The 16,226-nt window shown below is 36.6% G+C and overlaps 1 protein-coding gene across 2 annotated transcripts; it reads left to right on the top strand.

Annotated features, from left to right (window-relative positions):
• The first annotated feature begins 1,323 nt into the window (after window positions 1-1,323).
• On the top strand, window positions 1,324-16,011 carry Ppp1r15 (Protein phosphatase 1 regulatory subunit 15). 2 transcript variants are annotated; one of them, XR_013495086.1, is made up of 6 exons: window positions 1,324-1,567; window positions 2,412-2,479; window positions 2,549-3,953; window positions 4,027-4,261; window positions 11,527-11,903; window positions 15,900-16,011. XR_013495086.1 is itself a non-coding variant. In XM_078194175.1 (5 exons), exons 3-4 carry the CDS (start codon window positions 2,559-2,561, stop codon window positions 4,234-4,236), a joined length of 1,605 nt encoding a protein of 534 aa, XP_078050301.1. In that variant the 5' UTR covers window positions 1,324-1,567; window positions 2,412-2,479; window positions 2,549-2,558; the 3' UTR covers window positions 4,237-4,261; window positions 11,527-12,489. The 2 variants fall into 2 exon arrangements, 1 of the variants encoding a protein (XP_078050301.1); XM_078194175.1 differs by lacking the exon at window positions 15,900-16,011 and having other exon boundaries at window positions 11,527-12,489.
• Window positions 16,012-16,226: the final 215 nt, after the last annotated feature.

Genomic DNA, 16,226 nt, shown 5'->3' with positions numbered 1-16,226 from the left:
GTGTCATGCTTCACTATAGTAAGCAGTTCGGCTTCCTTATTGTGAGCATTTTTATCCCCACCATTTTAATGCGTATCCAGCTTCGCGCAGTTGCTTTAGAAAGAAAACGGAAGATGATTGAGAGAGACAAACGAAATCAACGGGTTCTATGTGTTAGTAACCACACGAACGAGAAATCTAGACTGCCTCATTTTACGATACTTGCGGTCTCACTCTTTTCGCGCATGCATATTCCTGGCACGATTCCTTATACGATTTTTACTTTTAAAGAATTAAAACTTTCTACATTCAAAGTTTTCAACAATTTAATCTTTTGTACAGAGGAAGAATTTCACGTATAAGCTACTAAAATCATTTATTGAGAAGTATAGGTGTGAAATTCATTAAATTGCGACAGATGGATAGGTAGAAAGGTACCGTCTCAAATCTTCTGACCATGAGAATGAAGAAAGGTATAAAATGGCCGAGGAAATATTCAAGGTGAGGCTAACTGTAAAAACTACGTCGCAAACAGCCGGATTTTCCTCTAGATAACTTGACGTTATTCTCCTTTGGGTAAATTTATGGTTGGGAGAATAGTTATAAGCTATTCTCTCAAAAGCTTATAGTTTCACCGACGATTAACCCCAGGTAGCGTCGGAAATCATGAAATTATGCGGGTTTAGAAAATTAGAAATCTTTAAGTACGGCAGACGCGCGCGCGCGACCCTTGGTTGTACCGCTATTAAAGAGCAGGGATAATCTTCTTGATGGCACGAGCCATAGAATGGGTAACGCAGAGGTGCATTTTATTACTAGAGGACTAAGATGATAGACCGTTTAGCGCGTGCCTTTACACAGAAATTTTCAAAGAAACTAGGAATTATTTATATAAAATGAAGCTTACCGGCTTTTGAAAATTTTAACAATTGTAGAAATGATCGTCATTTCTAAACGTTTGCAAATATACTCGACTGTGATCGAGAATCCTACGAGACGTAAAGTACAAGTCGAATATCGCGCCGAGTGTTTCAATATTTAGAGCACGGGCATACGGATGCACGAATAGAGCAAGATCGCAAAACATGATAAAGTGAGATGAACTACATTAGTCGTCGGACTTGTTTCGCTTGTGTTGTGCTGATGTGTTTTCTTGCTCACTCGCCATCTCCTCTCCTTGTCTAAAACTGTAAGGGCATCGCTGCTTAGCTGTGAAGCGTCAACCAACCAGAGAAAAGTAATTTCTGTACCTTCCCTTATCTTTAAGAGTACTATGCCCCCGACGTCGTTCAATATATCGAGACATTATTGTAGGTGTCGTTACTGTACTCCGTGCATCAACCAGTTGAAAATGGCCGCTTGAAAGTTGTTCTCGAAATGTGTGTTACAATACTCTGTCATTTTACAATGGAATCCTTTGAAATTATTGAAGAATCTAAACGAAGCATTGTGTCCGACGTAACAAGATTTATCGAAAATTCTTTGATTGAAGACAACAAGTGCGTTACATTGAAGAACCAGTCGCTTTACTGCGAACAGGATTGCCTACGTGATTGTGGTTGTCACGGTTGTGGAGGCTATCTTTGTTGTATGTATGCGTAAAAAAACTTATTATCATTGGATCATTGCATTCCCATGTGTAGTAGTAGGTCATAATAACAGCTTTACGATATGCGAAAACGAAAGTAACAGTTAACGCTTTGGTTACCACACTCTTTCATGACTTGTTCGTATCAACCAATCTCTTTCCTTGGGATATGCATGGATACGTCCGTGGCGGGACAGAACTATAATATAATTGTAAATTTTTATATTGATTCGCGAATGTTTTCAGGAATATAAAAATGCTGCCGCATTTAACCTAGATATGTATACGATTTAGAAATGTTTAAATTATACAGTTATTATCGAGCAAAACAGTATATGTAGAAAATAAAGACATTATTACCAGAAAATAAATAGGAAACATAATATACTTAAAGAATTCTGTCATAACGTCACAAGTACAGTCAATCATACAAAATTATCTGCAATCTAAAAAATTAGAATGTCATTGGAAATGTAATGATTTTTTTAATAAATATAAAACATATAATGTCACTAATTTGCATATAAAAATTAGGGATATATTTTAATTTATAATTTTTCTCAACATACTTGTAAGTGATTTATATTTTTATAAGTGTCTTTATTATATACATTGAATAGTATAGGATATATCTATTCTGTTATCTTCCTAAAATTTACTATGTATATTAAACAGTAAATAATGCAGGTAAAGTTTAATAGGTATAATTGGATCAACTATTTTAAGATTCATTAATTAGTTTTAGCAAAGTGCCAGTATCAATAAACCATAACATTGCCTTATAAATAGACTTTGGTTATTATTAAGAGAAAAGTAACATTAAATTTTAACATTTTGTTTATAGTACAACAAAGAAGATTTATGAGAACTAAGACAACTGGTAAGAGAGTCCCAGTCTGCTGAATAAGATATGTAAGTAAATTAAACATAAATAGTTTATTCGGATTCTTTACGTGATAATATTGATGATGTCTTTCTCAGAATATCAACAATGGAAAAAATGTATTCGATGAACGATACATTGAACAGTGAAAGCAAAATGTCGAGTCCAAAGCAAGGAAACATGTTTAATAGTGTGTTCAATGCTTTGTATGTGATATGGGACAGAGTTACCAAAGCTCCTGCATCATTTATGGCAGGCATTAATTACCCACTATCGATAACAGTTGTACATAATGAAGGTATAATTCCTCATGAATTTTTTAAAGATTTGACAACTAAAAGGGATGGATTGGAAACTGATAATGTGTACATTCATAATACTTCTATGAAGGAATCTTTAAATATCATGCAGAATTCTCATCATATTATATTAGAAGATCAGAATTTAAAATTCAATTGCAGTTACATCAATATTAGTAACAAAAGTATAGAAAAGTCTGTTGAGAAAGAGCTAATTGTTAAGGAGAATTCAAATCATTTATTATCAATTGAAACATCAAACAAGGAAAATATGCAAGGACTGTTTGACCACATTTATTTAGATAGCACAGAGAAAATGAACAATGTACATAATTATGAATATACTAATGATATGAGTATTCCATATAAGAAACAGTCTTCCGAATGCACAGAGAGTAGTGTTAATGATAAAATAATCACAGACGACGAACCATTTTTGTCCACAACAGGAACAGATTTCAAGATTAAACAAGAAATGAAACAAACCACTGTATGTAACGTATTAACAAATGTGTGGCAAAAGGTTTATGGCAATATGGCAGATCGTTTTAATAGAACTGACTCACTTCAAATAGACACAACAATGAAACGATCACTTTCGCCAAAGCAACGAAGGAAACATAACACTATCGCAAAGGGTAGAGGTCGAGGCCGTGCAAGATCGCAGCTTAGGCGTTCTGGAGTAAGTCAAACTTGGCACAGGAAGGAACGCACTAAGCACGATCTTGCCGCAGATATTCAAAATGATTTCAAAAATTGGCAAGAAGAAGATTGTTACAATTTAGATGATGATGTAGTAGACGGGTTAGATACTTCAATAACAGTTGATAGTCGTGAGGCGTTTACACTTGCTGATATAGAACCAAAATTGCAGAAACAGAAATCGCATAAGACTTATGACCATGAAATCCCAAAATTGTCTGTAAGAATGAGATGCATACCTGAGTATATAAATTTTTATGAGGAAAACTATGTTGAGGATGAATACCATTGGCACAGAACTACATTCCGACCTCGTTTGGTATCAGAGAGTTCTGTTGATTCAGAGGATAGCTGTTGTATAGTTTTTGAGACAGAATCTGAAATACCATGTAGAAGTGATATTGAAGACACAGATGATAGCACTACAGATCAAACTAGTGATGATGACGAAGACAAAGATCAGACATTGAATCTTAAAAAACCTGTTTCTCCAGTTCAAAAAGTAAATAGTCGTTTGGTGCCTGGAATTATTTATTTAAATTCTTATATATTAAAAAATGAAATCTTAATTTTAGGTAAAATTTAATTTGAATCCGATTGTTCATGTAATGGTACAGTGGGATTATGCATATCGTGCTGCTCGTAAGGGTCCATGGGAAGAAATGGCTAGAGACAGAGCCCGATTTAAAGGCCGTATTAATTGTATAGGACGCGTTCTTAATCCAATATTAAGTACTCAACATCGACTTCGCATTTGGCAGGAAAGATTTGCACTTGTTGATTAAAATTTCTATTCAACGTCCTTCTAAGGTAATTCTTTAATTATGGTCTAAATGCTACGAAATGTAGTAGAAGAGATGATGTGGTACAATAGAAAGAAATATGTATAATAAGCCTTCCAGAACAATAAAATAGGCTGTGAATAAATAATATAGAACATCCGTTTGAAAAGACATTATTTTTTAAATTACAGTATATGAATAAATTGTTTGCTATTTGTGCTACATTATTGTCTGCTATATGCTAAATAATTGTTTTTCATTTAATATTTAAAAAACTGTAGGGCTTAAATTCTTGCCTGTAGCTAGTCCAATATTTGTAGGCATATCAAATACCAGTAGAGCTTATGTTATGTACTGCACGAATTATGTTGGGTGATAGACATAATTGTAAAATGATGAAGGGTGTTTTATAATCATGAAAAGACATAATAAGATAGGCAATAAATAATTTGATAATATTTTATAAATGAAAGATAAGATATTCTTATTATGTCACCCAATATGACTTTAGTAATAAATATTGATGTACATAAGAAAATGTAAAAACACTGAAGTCATGCAAGCGGATATACAGTGTTTGTTAATGTATTTAAAAATTCATCTCTTTGAACGAGATGCACATAAAATCAATTTAAATATTCTTATATTATAAGTAAATATACATATGTATATAAGTAATAGAGAAAAATAATTCAATTTTAGCAAGTTATAGAGTTTAATGGTAAGGATTGTGACACTTGCAAAGAATTTTCATTTTCAGACACAGGGTAAGATATTTCTTATAGTTCTTCAAAGATACAATAATATACACCAGCAAAGATTGTACATAATTTGGTAAGAGGTATGTCTGTTGGTCCTGGCTTAGTAGATTTTGTCACATAATGAAATTAAATTTTCTATGTGTTTTAAATTTTGAATTCTACCATTGATAATATCAATCTTCATCTTTAACATATTTGGTCCACTTGTATGTAAATAATATTTTTAATGTCAATAACATTAGTTAAATTATCTCATTTTACCTAAACGAAGAACCAAAAGTAGACATTATTATTAATGCACTAGTCAATAACGATGTATAAATTATCACTTCTTTTAATACATGAAAAAGAATTTAACGGAAGGCGTTAATTAGCCATATTTCTATTTGTTAATGTACATCGTATCATCTCTTCTTCTCTACAAGCATTTTTGCACAGAATCGGTCAATGTATCACACATTTAATAAGAAATTTTTTCAATTTCGAGGGTTGAAAATATGTTACATATGATTCACATTATTTGCGTTTACAAAAATGTTGTATATGAAACATATGTTAGATTTTGTATGGAATGATGCAACTTAGACATTTTGCATTATGCTTGTACAGTTTGGAATAAAAAAATAAATGGATATAGCATTACTAGTCTAATAAAATTATTTATCTTTCATAGTATGTACATATAAATGATTTAAAAATTGTATTGTACAAATAGATTACATGTTTCCATTATTTCAATCGTATTAGTAATACAGAAATATCCATTTATTTGGTTTACGTATGGTTCCACTATAAATTGAAATCTAGATTATTTAATAAATTTCCAATAAGAACATTAATATTCATAAAGTACATAAATTACACATTCTATGAAAGTGTACAGCTTGTTTCAAGTGTTTTTGAAAAGGTTTATTACTGAAAAATTAACATAATCATTGTTATTGCACTAATGATAAAGAAAGTTTTCAACAAGAATTGAGGAACAAGATCTTATCGTTGGATGTGTTAGTTATATTAAAATGCATGATACCGATAAAATAAAAATTACAATTAAAGTGGAGGTTTACAATCATCAGTTAATATGTTTGTTACTAGCTTACTTAGTTATGATACAGTAAAAATTGTTCAGGAATAGCAAATTTTAAGTAAAAACTGAATTTTCATTTTAATCTATATAAATATTGTGTATTTTATTTTTCAATTATTCAATAATCTAATTTCATTTTGTTTAGCATACATTTTGTATAAAAGATAAGTATGTAATATGTACAATATAGAACACTATGGTATAGTTATGTACAGCAAAGTGCAAAAGTGAGCACACACCTTTTAAAACGGTGTAACTTTTTTAAAAAAATGTAAATGTTTTAGGGAACTACTTCACTGTACAATGACTAAAATACTTTCTTTTCAATTTTGCTGTTACTTGAAATAAAAAGAATAAAAAACTCTTGTTTTTCTCTTTTATTCCAAGTAATAGCAACATTAGAAAAACGTATTTTAGTCATTGTGCAGAAAACTAGTTCCTCTAACATTTACAAAAAAGTCATCATTTAGGTCAGTTTTAAAACAGTTGTACTGTTTTAAAAAGCCTGTAGTTACCTTTCTCAATTGTGTTATATGTATGTATATATTATAATGGATAATTGATAAAAATCATATAAATACATTATCATAATTTAAATTCTGTAGAAATATTTAATGATAACTTTTCCATTTACATCTTAAGCGTGTTTTAATTTGTAATGTCTTAAGTTAATTCTCATATTTCATATGAGCTTTAGTTTTCATTAGCATTACCTTGAAGAAATGAATAATATTATATATGTATTTAAAATATAAAAATATACAATACATGTATATATTTAATTAAATAAACAAGTTAATCTGTTTTGTAATTGACTATAATTTGGATTAAAGTTTATTTAAGTTCTGCGAATACCTAAAATTAAGAATAAAAATAATTAATTAACAATAATGAAATGAAATTAACTGCGATGAAATAAAAAAGGCCCGTACAGCGTCAATTGGTAAATGACAAAACGCTGAAACTATTAACCAAAATAAATTGTTGGTAATTTTTCCTACTAGTGGCAAAAATCGTTCGTTCTCAATATTTGCAATAATGAATAAACTTTTTTTGCATGATATAAATGTAGGACAGTTTTCTGAGCATTTCTGTACCCTCATAGTATTCTTTAACTTGGAATTTCTCTGACAAATGAGATTCAAATGGAGTAGCATTCCCACTATCCGGCATTTTCTAATATGCCGGACAATTAAATAACGCTCCTATTCAATTCTTTATTATCACTTTGAGGAAAGTAAGGTGCCAAGTTTAAGTCGACTGTTCTCTTAAATTACTACTGCTTGATAACGCTAATAAAATATTGTATCAGATCGTTAAGTGTATATGAATTATCAGATGAATCGTGGATCTACTGTGATTCTAACTATTAATTTGTCTGTCATGAGTAACTTGAGAAGTTTCTCAGAAGACAACAATGAAGTAATAATACAATTCGAATTATGCCAAGGGCAAGTTACATGATTGTAAGTGCTTGATTGGTGTTCAGAAAACTAACGTTTGCAGTTACGGTTCCTGCTCCTTAATTGCGCACCTGCGGCTTCATTTTGAAGAACAATATTCTTTCGACACACCGTTGTCATCTGATTGCAAGAGACCGAATGCTGGTTCCGCCGGTGAAAAGTCTTTAAGTTATTGACAAAGAAATTTGTATTTGCTTGTTAATCTTCGTTCCATTACCGTTAGCATTTTGCTACGGGATATTCGCAAAACAATTATTGTGATTGTCTACGATAATTCGATATTAGATTCTAACTCTAGAGAAAGTTAGAGTAAAATTGTTACGTGCACCAACAATGCATTCATTTTCAATATTTAACATTTAGATGCTTTTGTTTCACAAAATGTAATGCACCTGATTAAAATTTATATAGGCACCTTTATAAAGTCATTTCGAAAGTGAGTTATCTGAAAGTATAATAAGCGTAATTGAAATACGAATACGTATATAAAGCAGTCTAATGGTTAAAACAGCATAAACCTTTGTACTCTTTTCCTTTTTATTTCTACACATAATATGTATTGAGAATCTGCTCCGTTAAACGAGATTATTTAGTTGTAAGTTTGTACAACATCAGCGGTCTTCTTGTATTTAAATGATTCATACCGCCAGCGCGGCCTCGTAATAGGGAAAAATATGCAATGGAACAGTTTAGTTAGCGATTGTTACGCGCTCCTGACATTGAATCTCAGAAAAACATCTCGTGGGAAATTTTTATCGACATTCACATGATTCTGTGAAAAATCATTCGACTGTGATCGAACAAACACATTATTTCTGATCGACTTCTTCCGATCAGATTGAAGCGTACGCTTAAACGATGCTATGATACGCTTAAATCATTCATCTGATGAGTCACTTACGTTCTAATTGTCTACTCATAAAGACGCCGCGTTAATTAACAATCCGTTCCGAATATTGTGATTAGCAATTCGATAACTATGTCGAATTTGCTCGATAGCGTTGATTACAAGTCTTTGACAAATCGTGAACTAAAATTATGTACCCAAGTGTACTGATTGCTATCTCATAAGCAATATCTACAACAGAGTTATCGCTATTTTGAGTAATTGCATCTTGCATATCTCATTATCGTTGATGGCATATAAATGCATGGGTTTATCGTCGAGTCACAATTCAGTTCTCTCGGTGAATAATTCGTGCAATTAAGTTCAATGCATACTTTCTCAATTGCTGGAAATTTGCGTACTCTTTGGAGTTTATGGTTTTGGTAAAACTTTACTAATTTTACTAGCCTATTTTTAATTACGTTCGTTTCCATCTATTTTTAACAACCAATTTTCGTACTGCGGTTTTAATAATATGTATTTCCAAATCTATTGGTCGACTGTTTTGAAATCTCGAAGAATATGACCCTTAGGGTGTTCTGGTATTACGAATTGTAAAGTATTATCTCAGAGAAATCGTCCAACGAGTTATCGAAGGACAACTCTAATAATCACGGAGGCGGTTGCAAAATTGTTTTCTCGGTCGTGATTTCACGAGGCGCGGCGCTTTATGACCGATGATTGTAAGGGGGACACAGAGAAGGAGAAAAAAAAAATATCGTAGTGTCTATTCGAGGATCATACCGAGCGATCTGCTTTCACCTTTTCACGATCGTCTGAATCACGGGGGAGGAACAGAGAAGGAACCGTGAAGCGCGTCGCCTGAGATTCCACGCGAAAGATAACAGTTTAGGAAGTCCGGCTAAAAATAATGTACAGCCTCCTCTCGATTTGGAAGTTTACGCAGAAGATAAGACCCCCCTTGTTCGATAATAACCTCGTGCAAACAGCCCGCGTTAAGGACTGCTTTTAAAAGTTTTACTCGACAGAATCGATGAATATAAGGAGAATCATCGAATACCATGATTAAATATTTCAGAAGTATTTCAGGTTTTCGATAGTGGAATTAAATGGCAGAAATCCGACGCTCCGCGGTGGTGGAATCGGTTGCGGTAACTTGCCACCTGCTCGACTACTTCGGAACGATCCGAATGTTCTGGAAAAGACAGACACGCTTTTACATTTGCTCGAAGGATCGTTCGCTCGATCTTGCATACGGTTGTATCTGTTAAATCACTGTACAGATAAATGTCGCATGACCGTTCGTCCTTTTGAAATATTGCCGATGTCCGTTTACTATCCGAAGCGGAATTATGTAACATTAGCTTATCTAACTGCATTAGACGTACGATTCACTCTTACTGTTTTCCCGATCGGCCGGGTTTCTGTGCAATCTTTGCAAGCTGAAACTTTCCCGAGAGCGTCGGAGCCAGGCACTTCACGATCTTAACACGGGACCGAGAAGATACAGCTATTATCTTGTCGATAGTGTATCAGGATATTTTGAAAACACGCAGATAGGGGAGATACAATAAGCGAATGTTTGCGCAACTGCGAGACGGCGGGACGGACAGGATAAACCGTAGAATACCGTGCGAATTTGTATAAATTCAAGAAACCGCGAGTTATAAATCTCGAGCGAGGTCTCCTTTCACTTTCGAATTTTCGGCACACGATAGTATCGGTACGACATAAGTTAGGTAGATCGTGAAGCTGCACACGTAGATCCGATAGCCAAGGCTCGAAAAAGTTACTTCATCCGCATATCCGGCACGAATTTGTGTTTGTTTCGTTCGTACGAGCGACTGTAGCACGGTTAGGGGTATAGGTTTCGTAATGCTTTACTTGTGAACGACGAACAGCGAGGCGATTTCGAAGCCCACATTAACAGAAGCAGAACTATACTGTTCCACTTGTTGATTCGTTTCAAGACTGTTCTAGAAGCTGGTGGCATATGAACGAACAGAGGGAAGGTAACGCGAAGAACACCGATCGTTAATGCTTTTTTCCTTGTTTATAAGACTCTTCAGTATCAGAAACTTTCCGTTCATTTGTTTCTACCCTGATTGTCGATATCTTCGTTTAATGGCGTGCAATTGTTAGAGAAAAACTTCATCGGCGGAATCTCGATAAGATAATCGTCGACTCTCGAGATAACTTGCAATAGCACCTATTCGATAATGTGCTAAGTCGATGCATTCCGTGATTCATGCGTTCGTTCAATAGGCTCCACCAAGGTGCAAGAAGTTAAGCGTTCCTTTTTCTCTGACCGCAAATCATCGATATATAGAGAAGCGTAACGATTTATTGTCAGCTACGATAAATCATTCAAAAAGGTCTCGACGGGTTTTCGGCGTTTTCAATCCTGACCCGTAGATTAATTAAATCGTCTTGTGGTCAGGTATGTTTTGACTTTAGTCGGAGCAATAAATCATGACAGCCCCATAAAGGACCGACCGCAAGCCCCTTTTCTGGAGCACAGGGATTTCTTTTGACGTTGTTCGCCTGCGAACCCGTTGCAACTTGGGTCGAACCTGACATTCCGGATCCGCCACAATAATACCTGCCACGTGGCACACCGATTACTCAGTAGGGTTCACCTTTAAAAGAAAGTGGACCCATTATGAGCTCAAGCAGAATATAATTGCATGCGATGCCGTGTAATTGAATTAACCTTTGCAGCGTCGACCGATGGGCGTTCATGCTAATCCCCATTATTGGGCCCAAATAGACCCTTGTCATTTTATATATGAACGTTCGGAACTAATGTTTTTATCGTCATTATTATTATTATATTACTATTATTAAGGAGAACTGTAATAATCATATAATTGAACAATAGAAGAGTATACAAAACTCGTTATTGCCCTAAAATATAAAGACGGCATCAAGTGTCGAGTAGTAAAAGCAAAGAGTTCTGGGTTCGAAAAGACCCAGGATATTCTTATCGCAGGATGAGGCTTTGTGTTGCTACTCCGTCGCATAAGCGTGTAATTGGCACACTACCCTGACCTTTTTAATTCATCGTAAAATTAAAATACAAATTCCCCATCAATTTTAAACAAAATATGTACTATCATCCTTTAATCTATTCAGAACTAACGCTGCGGTTCCATCGACGGTGAAGATCTTCGTTGCACTCTCCACGATGCGAGCTTTCGTATACCTGGGGAACATTGTCGAAGAGCGATGTCCTCGCGTTGCCGGCTCTGCTGGACCAACTTCTCGTTGGAAAGTGGCAAGGGCTCGAAGAATGTGGTCCCGTTCGCTCCGCGTGCGGAGTCATCTGCGACGCCGGTCTTCCGCCACACGGATAAGGTCGAAACAAGCGACCCCGTCATTTTCATCATCGTGAGCCGGTCGTCGGGGGAGAGTCGTCTGAAGAGAAAGCGGAAGCAGCTGCGAGAGAAGCTTTGTTACGGGCAGAGTCGTTCTGCACGGCCGCAGATATTAAAAGGATCCGATTTTCGAAGGTGAGCAAATTTTGGAAACGTTGCGATGCCGAAGGCAGAGGTGGTAAGCGAACGTCTCAGGCTGATGGGATCCGGAGAAACAGGATCGGTAGCACAAGGTCAGCGCGAATATGTGGGTGGAAAGGCAAAGATGGCGGGACGATGACCTAGAAATGGACCAGTCGGCTGGAAGATTCGAAATCGGAGCTGAAGAGTCTTTTTAGTTAAACGTATTAAATTCGGCATCGATAAATTTTGTGCTCTGATTTGCCCTTTGTCATTAAGTTATCCCGATAAATTCGTAATAAATTCTTTTATTAAACGATTACTTAAATTGTCGAAACAGATATTGCGATGAAATAAAGAATTGTACGCGACGTTGTCCACGGTCAACTAAGAGCAGTTTAATAGTAACAAGACTTTCTAGAATAATTTAACACTGAACCTACCAAGCTGGTCAATATGACCGGTTCGACATTTTATATTTTAAAATGGCTGAAATTATAAGGACTGTTTCATAGTAAATGTTCGAATACATTTCTTGATCCAAGCATTCATTGTAATCAAAATTGTAATAAGTCTAAATAAATTCAGTCTTACCATTTTTACAAAGCAACACGTATTCGATACTTTTGATACACTGCAGGTTTAGTGTTAATGTTTAGAGAAAATTGTTAACATTGAAGCGAAGCTCGAAGTAGAGATAGAAGCAAATAAAAGGTGGAACTCCAAAGTGTATTGCTGAGGTTGCAAGCTGCAGCTTCCAGACATTAAGACTCGTATAATACGAAAGTCTTGATTTGAGACTTGCCTATTCCGGGAAGATCGGATTGCGTTGCCGTTTCCACCGAAATCCTGCTTGCAGGAAGAATATGCTTTCGCGCAGCATCTGCGAGAGATGCGGTGTCCAGGATGATGTCGAACTGTGTTACGCTTGAAATTCCACGAACTTGCTCCGTGCCGGTGATTCAGAAGGTTACAGTCTCTTCACCTGGGATAAGGACGCCGATGGGCAACTTTCCCTTTCTCCTTCGCTTTCCTATCTCTCGCGATTTTATGCCCCCGGACCGTGCTCCTCCGTTTCGTCTTGATAATTAATTTCCGTGCGAACAGAAAATTTATTCCTCCCTCTCTCTCCCTGTCGGTCTCTCTTTTTACCTTTTATTGCTCCGCGAACAGAACATTCTAATAAAGAACCAGCCGATCTTGCTAGCAAAAAATAATTGGAAAGTGCAGTGTAGTAGAATATTTTCGCGAGCAAGGGATAACGGAGGTTGCTAATTAATGAGGCGCAGGTCATGCACAATGGGATAGCGACTTTTTGTTCATTATTCGTTGTCTTTTTACTCCGGCGATAAACATTGCGAGTGTTTGCATATTCTTCGTTTTTTCACTTCCCAATTAAATTATTTCGAGCGCATTTGTTGTTGATATGTAGACCGAGGATCTTTTTGCATCGCCATTTTGTGCAGCGATGCTTAATTTTTAGAAAATCGCCGGGAATATCGGTGAACAGGATACACACCATTCTTCCGACATGCATTTCAACAATGTAGATCTCCTGTTTTTATTGTACCGTGTAAACTGAACGATGCATCTAGGATGAAGTTTCGGTTCTCCTCGTTCCGGCACCGGTGAAACGTTTCCGTTATTTTTTAATCATAGCTTGAGCACCGCCGCTCAGTGCTACCGTTAAAGTTTCCCATAAATTAGATGAACTTGTTGCGCAACGGTTATTGACCGTACAGCAACACCGGCTCGATTCCTTCCTACTTGTTGCTTCGAACGGACAGGAAGAAACTCTCGGAGCCATTGCTCGTCTACTTGCACGTCGGACGACGGTTTTTCATACGGGGCACACATGCGCTCGGTACTGGGCATGCATATAGTCGCATGCAAAGCTACCCGAAGAGAAGTTATTTCAACGAAATAGCGAAAGTTTGCCGGCGAGCGTGGCCCAAGCACGCTGTGGAAACATCGACATTATTGCATTGAACCGTAAACCGTTTCCGGTCTTCATTATTTCATTTCTTACGGGTCATCCTTCCAATCTAGTTTCTCGTAGAATCATTAGCGAACTTATTATCCGACGATTCGTTAAAAATTTCCAATCTGGTAGCAACATGATTTATTATAAACAATACTATTATTATCATTTCATAATTTTTTCATTTATCAAGATATTCTTGGGTATTACAATATTACATACAACCAGTCTACAGTTGCCGATCACTTAAGTATAGGGGTAGGGTTACATTTGAGTCGGAAGCGAATCCTAACTGAAGTTTGTAATTAACACCGTATTTATATAACACCGTTTGTAATTAGTACCGTATTCATTAAGTATAAAGGATCGTATCTTAAAGCTATTTACAGCGAAATGAAACGTTTTCTTTAACACGGTCTATATCGTAATAAGAGCTTTAAGAGCTTTCATAATAATCAGCCCTTAGGAAGAATATTTACCCTGAGGAACGATCTAATTAGCAAATAACAGTGTCCATATCGCGGATTCTCGAAAAGGGGAATTATTCAGAAAGCGACGAGCAAGCATGCAGCGTTACAATAGATTTCCAGGTAATTCTTGCCATTCTCGTCGCGCGCCGGCCGACCCGAGGCGGCCCGAATCATTAGAGCTTCGCGAACCGCGGGTCTCCTAATTGAGTCTAATTAGGCTCGCGGACGACGATACGCTTTTACAGCCGTTCGTAATCAGGATTTCACGAGAGAGGCGCGACGGCCACGGAAAGATTCAGTTATATTCTTCGTCGAGCGCCGCGTCACGTGTAAACACGTCGAGACGAGGAACGAAAGGGAAACGAGTTCGCCCAGGCTCTCTTCCTTGTGCAATACGTTTCGAGTCGCGTGACGCTGCCACGAATGTCGTCAGTCGCCTTTGTTTGCCCGCCATAAGAGAACCTCCGTTATCCGAACGGATACGAGGACGAACAACAGATCTTGATCAAACGAGACCGCTCGAGACACCGCTTCTTCGACCGTTCGACTTCCTCTATCTCAGTTACGGATCTTTATGTAAATTCTCATTTTTATGAATCATTTTATAGACGCGAAAATAGCGCGAAGATAACATTGTTCTGTCGGCGCTAGGACGAAGAGATACCCGTTGCAGTTGCTTCGAGGACGATTCGTTTAGTTCGACGCGCAGCCATGAAAATCGTGGAAAAATGTACAAATAAGTTGCAGATTTAGCGACCCACGTAACTTTCTTTGGGAAAGTAGAAACGCCGATAGTATTTGTTTGTGGAAACTGATTTTTAGTCACTTTGCTGAATAGTCCTCGCAGTGTGTATAGAAATCGTCTGGGTCTCAGCTTCAAAGAACGTTTTTCTCCTAATTGTATTATTTCTTCTTCGATTTTCGGCACGCTTTCCTTCCATATTCTCGTTTGGTTATTGCCGTGGTGTTTTAATTGCATTGTGACAGAGAGTATTGTATAACCGGCAGCTCGTTATCATTCTCTAATTTTCAAAGCAATTTTGGTGAAAGGCGGACCGTTGTTCGATATGTGTACGGGAGCCATCGAGTTACATAAAAATAAAACAATCTAGTGAGATTGCCTCACGAGCCAGTACCCCACATCACAATTTGCATTTTCTTTAGAGCAACCAGGTGTCCGGTGACTTATGGACGCTGGTGGTACAGTCGACGTACAGATTGCCTCATACTTCGGATAGCGCTGAAAGCGTGGTTTTCAGGAATCGTTCGGCTACTCAGCTCGCGATTAGGACGCGCACTTTATACATTTTATCCATCGAAAAAAGAAGCCGATAGATCGAAGAGAAAGTCTCATTAGCTTCTCATAAATTACGAGAAGAATTATATTCCTTTTCTTCGTATCGATAAAACGTGACGACAATTTTGCTACAGAAATTCTCTCAACTGTTACGTTAATCTTAAATGACTTTTGATTTTTTATCAGACTATTATTTTGTCCCCTTTTTTTCGTCTATCCTTATTACTTTCTTATTTTATTTATTTTGAACCCTTCTCTACCAGCAAGAACTCGTTTGCCTCGGCGACTCACGGTGGGCAGACACGAACAATAGATCCTACCAAGCTGCATCGGAAGTTATTAATGACTCGACCGAATAGCTCACAGTCTCCGCCGAATCCAATCGACGAAAAAAAAAAGAGCACCTCGATTATAACATTACAATGCGACCATTACGACACCCGAGGAAGAAAAAAAAGGTGTACGCCGAAGGTGACCGAAACTTTCCTACGGTCCGGATGATTCAATTAATGGCGCCTCGGGGAGGCTAGATATGGCAGGACCAAAAAAGAGAACGAAGAGAACCCGTACACCGAATGGTAACCCACTTC

This window comes from Augochlora pura, chromosome 11 (genome assembly GCF_028453695.1).
Source record: "Augochlora pura isolate Apur16 chromosome 11, APUR_v2.2.1, whole genome shotgun sequence".
NCBI classification, from domain to species: domain Eukaryota; kingdom Metazoa; phylum Arthropoda; class Insecta; order Hymenoptera; family Halictidae; genus Augochlora; species Augochlora pura.
This window is presented reverse-complemented; position numbering and strand designations above follow the sequence as displayed.

Bases quoted from the DNA above. Each gene is read 5' to 3' on its own strand.
- Ppp1r15 (XM_078194175.1), top strand. From the start codon at position 2,559: ATGGAAAAAATGTATTCGATGAACGATACATTGAACAGTGAAAGCAAA. The intron at 3,954-4,026 runs GTAAATAGTCGT...TCTTAATTTTAG, and splicing joins CTGTTTCTCCAGTTCAAAAA to GTAAAATTTAATTTGAATCC.